At 43.2% G+C, this 6,108-nt stretch overlaps 1 protein-coding gene across 1 annotated transcript; it reads left to right on the top strand.

The window, feature by feature from the left end:
* The first annotated feature begins 433 nt into the window (after positions 1-433).
* LOC123068012 (receptor-like protein 34) lies at positions 434-5,162 on the top strand. Its single transcript, XM_044490543.1, has 2 exons — positions 434-2,066; positions 3,295-5,162. The coding sequence occupies exons 1-2, from the start codon at positions 434-436 to the stop codon at positions 5,160-5,162; spliced, it is 3,501 nt and encodes a 1,166-aa protein (XP_044346478.1).
* The last annotated feature ends 946 nt before the right edge of the window (positions 5,163-6,108 follow it).

The raw sequence follows: 6,108 nt of genomic DNA, 5'->3' as shown, positions 1-6,108 counted from the left end.
TAAGGCAACAACCTGATGGTGAAGGCCAAAAAGATATTCCGAAAGATTCTCTAGGAACTCTCTGCAAGTGCTTCCTTGTCATTAAGAAAACATTGTACTGACCTTTGGGCCCTCTTAGCAGGTCAGATTAATTCTCACAAAACCTCTGAAGCTGTACACTGAATACTTTATTGCAGTGGCTTGGTTTCAAAGTCATCAGCATCATGGCTAATAATTTTACGGCAAGAGGGTCCTTCCACCATGGCGCCACACCTGGCTCTCTTAAGGAAAACAAACACATTTGGTTCAGAACAAGAAAACAAACACATCTGGCTCCTTTCTAGTGAAAAAACTAGGCGATGACATTTGTCGCAAAGAGAAGATGATCTACGATGTTATATATCATTCTCGGGGGTCTGGTTAGTGGTTACAATTCAGAGGCCCAAACGAACCAATGGCTCGTCCTACTCAGCTTCTTCCCCTCTTCATACTGATACAACTCTACTCAGTAGCTGCATCGAATTATCATGCCCATGGCGATGGCCATGGTAATGCCACAGCTTCTTCTTACTGTCATCCAGACCAGGCTGCAGCACTTCTCGAACTAAAGCAGTCCTTCATCTTCGACTACTCCACCACCACCCTGTCGTCTTGGCAACCTAGCACCGACTGCTGCCTTTGGGAGGGTGTAGGCTGTGATGATGACATATCAAGCAGTGGCGGCAGTGTCACTGTTCTTGACCTTGGTGGTCGTGGCCTCTACAGCTACGGTTGCCATGCCGCACTCTTCAACCTCACCTCCCTGCGCTACCTCGACCTCAGCATGAACGATTTTGGCGGATCTCGCATTCCAGCAGTTGGCTTTGAGAGGTTATCCAAGCTCACACACCTCAACCTTTCTCATTCAGGTTTTTACGGTCAGATACCGATCGCTATCGGCAAAATCTCGAGTCTTATATCATTGGACCTTTCTGTAGTTCGAGATATTAATCCATCAGATGAAATTACATATACCCTTGCTCTCGTAGAGGACCACTATCTTCTGCTACATGAGCCTAGCTTTGAGAACTTAGTGAGAAATCTTACCAATCTGAGGGAACTCTATGTTGATGGAGTGGACATTTCAAGTAGCGGCGAACAGTGGTGCAGTGGTCTAGGTAAAGCTGTCCCCAGTCTTCGTATTCTTAGCATGGCATACTGCAGACTTCGTGGTCCAATCCACTCCTCCTTGTCAAATGTTCGACTCCTTACCGTGATCAACCTAAATTTTAATGATATTTATGGTGCCGTTCCTGAATTCTTTGCGGACTTTCTCAATTTAAGCCTTCTTCAACTCCGTTTCAACAATTTCAGTGGTTTGTTTCCTCAGAAAATATTTCAACTCAAGAATATAAGAGTGCTTGATGTATCAGGCAACGGTGAACTCTCAGGGCATTTACCAGGATTTCCAAATGGGACTTCTTTGGAGACTTTGAATTTGTATTATACCAATTTCTCTGCTATTAGGCTGAGCTCTTTAAGCAACCTCCAGTCTCTGAGGGAGCTAGGTATTAATGGAAGGTCAATTTCTATAGAGCCAACTGATTTATTGTTCAACAAGTTCAACTCCTTGCAAAATTTACAGCTCTCTTTTTCTCAATTTCCGGGAGAGTTAGGACCATTTTTCTCATGGATTAGTAGCCTTGAGAACTTGGCAAGCTTGCAACTCTCTAACTGCTATTCCTCCATGATAATGCCCCCTATGATTGGTAACCTCACCAACTTGACAAGTTTGGAAATAACTTATTGTGGCTTTATTGGGCAAATACCACCATCAATTGGCAACCTCAAGAAGTTGACTTCCTTGAGAATCTATGCTTGTGACTTCTCTGGGACAATACCATCTTCAATTGGCAATCTCAAGAACCTAAGAATCTTAGAAATATCTCATAGTGGCTTGTCTGGTCCAATAACAACGGATATTGGACATCTCAGCAACGTGATGGTATTAATTTTGGTGGGCTGCAGGTTTTCTGGCATAATACCTAGTACAATTGCCAACTTGACTCAACTCATTTTGGTGGATCTTTCATACAATTTCCTTGAAGGTAAGGTTCAACTTATAACCTGAGTATTCATAGAGCAAATAGAACAAGAATGGAAAAGAAAATAAACACATGCATCTCTCTATCATAGTTTCATGATTTTCTTAATCAACGAGGAGTTATTAGCTAGCAAACAATATTACATCATCCACCAAAGTTGGTCGAATAGAAATTGCGTGGTTCATCAAGCCAAGACCCCGGAAGTCATAATCTCCAAAGCTACATGTGTTCTTAGGGATAATTTTAAAAGATCACCTTGAAGAAAGAAGTTGACAGATTATAGCAGTTCTCATATGTCATATCGACATTATCGATCTTTTTGATTGTCTACCATTCAGCATTGGTGGCACTACCACCATACATAACCACAAGATGATATAGCTAAGTGAGAGAACGCCCAACCATCTTGCACTTATGCACTAAAAAACTATATCCTTTTTATCTTCACATAGGCACGCACACATAGGACATTGCCCGTGACGTGTCAATTTTTCAAAGTTGCACCAGATGGTAAGGTACCAACAATTCAAACAGGCCTTTTCCATTTTCTGTCACTATTGTAGATTACTTGCACGATTTAAACCCAACTAATGCACACCTCTTCCTCTACTAATTATGACCAAAACTGGCCAAGAGAAGACAAGCAGCCAGAAAAAAAATTATGCATCTATATATCAAACATGAATCATAAACAAATCTGAACATATAGAGTTAATCCATCATTTGATCTACATCACCACCACAAACTCATCTGAAAAACTAGAATCATTAGGATATCTCATGTAGCTATTGTATTGAACATCAAAACACATATGATAAACTAGAATCATATTTGATATACTACAATAGCTACATCACCACCACAAACTCATCTGATAAACTAGAATCATATAGGAGAGATTAGACCATTGGCTACTGCCATGAACCCGTAGTCCAGGGGTGGACTAGTCACAACTCATCTTCTTCGATGATGAGTGGTGGACGAGAGCAAAAACCAATGCACATGATGTGTTTAATGTAATGCCCGATTAAGAAATAAGGGGTGAAGACATTGACAGGTGGGCCACGCATCCAACTTGATAGTCAACAGAACTTAACAATATACTATATTATAAAATGGCACCTTGACATGTTTTACGATTATCTCTGAAATATCTCTATTCTTTAGATTCTGCAAAATGTGCATTTTGTTGTCTTCAGTATTATATTAAACGTTTAACTCAATTTACAGGAGAGATTCCAATATCTCTATTCACGTCTCCAAAAATGTTATGGTTGGATCTTCGGTCAAACCAATTTTCTAGACCAATACAAGAGTTTGATACAACATATTCACAATTGGGAGCCATTCATTTGAATGAAAATCAAATTACTGGACAGATTCCAACATCATTATTTCAGCTCAAACATTTGGTGGCCCTGGATCTTAGCTCAAACAACTTAACAGGTTCTGTACAATTGAGTTCACTATGGAAGTTAAGAAAGCTGGATAACTTGCACCTCTCGGACAACAGATTGTCCGTCTTGGAGGGAGAAAGTAGTAAATCCATGGTACCCATACTCCCTAAACTCTCAGTAGTATCACTAGCATCTTGCAACATGACAACAATTCCAGGACTCTTGATGCATGTTAATCACATCGAATCATTGGACCTTTCAAACAACAAAATTCATGGGACTATACCCCAATGGATATGGGAGAAATGGGATGATAGCCTTACACACATAAATCTTTCAAACAACATATTCACACATATGCAACTCACTTCATTTGTTCTCCCATGCAATCATTTGGAATCCCTTGATCTCAGTTCCAATAGACTTCAAGGCCAGATCCCAATGCCAAACCTATTTTCAGTAGTTGGCAATTTCTTTCAAGTCCTGGATTATTCCAACAATAGATTCTCTTCTCTCATGACAAACTTCACTCGTCATCTTAGCAAAACTCATTACCTCAAATTGTCCCGGAATAACCTAAGTGGGCCTGTACCGCATTCAATTTGCAACTCAAGCAAACTAGAAGTCCTTGACCTGTCATATAACAACTTCAGTGGGTTGATACCATCTTGTTTGATAGAAGACACCCACATGAGTATATTAAATCTGAGAGAGAATCACTTTCAAGGAACATTTCCGTATAATGTTAGTGAGCAATGCAATCTCCAGAGAATAGATTTGCACGGTAATAAGATTAAGGGGCAGCTGCCTAGATCTCTTTCCAACTGTGCTGACCTGGAGGTCCTTGACATTGGAAACAATCAGATTGTTGATACTTTCCCATCTTGGCTGAGTAGGCTTTCCAATCTCCGTGTCCTTGTTTTGGGATCCAACCAGTTCTATGGCTCGCTTGTTTATCCACCCAGAGATAGCAAATTCAGGAAATACTTCTCAAAGTTACAAATCATTGACATAGCCTCAAACAACTTCTCTGGAAATTTGGATCCACGATGGTTTGAGAGATTGACATCAATGATGGCGAAGTTCAATGGCACTGGAAATAGTTTAGGTACTCCAATTGCATACAGAGGTGTATACTACCATGATACTGTTGCACTCATGTACAAAGGGCAATACGTGGAATTCAGTAAAATCTTGACTACCTTAACCGCAATTGATATCTCAAATAATGTATTCGATGGTGAGATTCCTAAATCAGCTGGAAGGCTAATTTCGCTGCATGTATTGAACATGTCACGTAATGCATTTACGGGGAGGATTCCACCACAAATTGGTGAGATGCGTCAATTGGAGTCACTAGACTTGTCATGGAACAAGCTTTCTGGGGAGATTCCACAAGAGCTGACAGATTTAACATTTCTTGGCACCTTGAACTTGTGTGGAAACAGGCTGGATGGAAGAATACCAGAATCACGCCAATTTGCAACATTTGAGAACACTTCATATGAAGGGAATGCAGGGCTCTGTGGACCGCCTTTATCCAAAGAATGTGGCATTTCAAGTAATCCAAATGAGGCACAAGTGAACACATCCGGAGATCATGCTGATATTATTTTGTTTCTCTTCGTTGGTCTGGGCTTTGGTGTTGGCTTCACCGTAGGAATTCTAGTGAAATGGGGCAAATGGTTTCGGATTGTGTGAAGATGGTCTGAAGAATCTAGACTGGCTGTCAGTACAATTATTCTATTATTCGAGGGAGCTAAAAGTTGTAATACGTCACCCTATATGCTCATACTTCTATCTTATCATTTATACAGACTTGAGAATGGTCATGTTTATGTAATGTTGTGACAATTTTGTGATGCTTACGCACAAGACAATTGCTTAATTACCGATGTCAATTGCTACTACCTCTTACCGAAAAAGGATTTCCCCCCGCTTTGTATTCCAAAGCAACCAACACCGAGACAGAGATCGCTGTCGCGAGCAGCACAACACACCAAAAGAAAAGGAAGAAGAAACAAATGCCAACTACGACAGCTCGGCAAAGCACGGATGACCCGCCACCGCGGCGCCCACCGGATAAAAACCACCATAGACCGAGGTTCCGAACCACCGCGTACCAAGCAGCACCTCCAAGAAGGAATGCGACGCCGACGACGCTGCTACCCGGACGAGTCCTAGGGTTTCCCCCGAGATGCGGAGGGAGGTGGGGGGAGAATACCACCGACACCCTCCAGGAAGGAATGGTGGCACCCGCAGGTGTCACCGCGTCGGGGCCAAAGCCGGCAGGGATTTCTCCCGCATTCCCAGACCCAACCGCCCAACCGGATGAAACTGACCCGCCAAACCGTCACCCACCCCCATGCGCCAACACAGAAATGCCGCCACCAACGCCGCCTCACTACGAACACCACCACGAGGCCAAGAGGACCGGAGAGAAGCGCACCACGACGGGAGTAGCAACACCGACGCCGAGCGGGAGGGAACCACCTCCACCGCCGTCGTGCGGGAGGCCCATGCCTCCGGCACCGTCGTGGTAGCCGTCCGGACATGGCCGCGGGGCATGCCTGGCCACCCCTAGCCCAGCCAGGCCCGCAGCGGGCCCATTAAGCCCCGCCGGCCACGATGCAGCAGGTCAGCATCG

This window comes from Triticum aestivum, chromosome 3B, assembly GCF_018294505.1.
Source record: "Triticum aestivum cultivar Chinese Spring chromosome 3B, IWGSC CS RefSeq v2.1, whole genome shotgun sequence".
In the NCBI taxonomy this organism is placed as follows: Eukaryota; Viridiplantae; Streptophyta; class Magnoliopsida; order Poales; family Poaceae; genus Triticum; species Triticum aestivum.
Note: the sequence above shows the minus strand (reverse complement) of the source record. Positions and strands in the feature narration are given on the sequence as shown.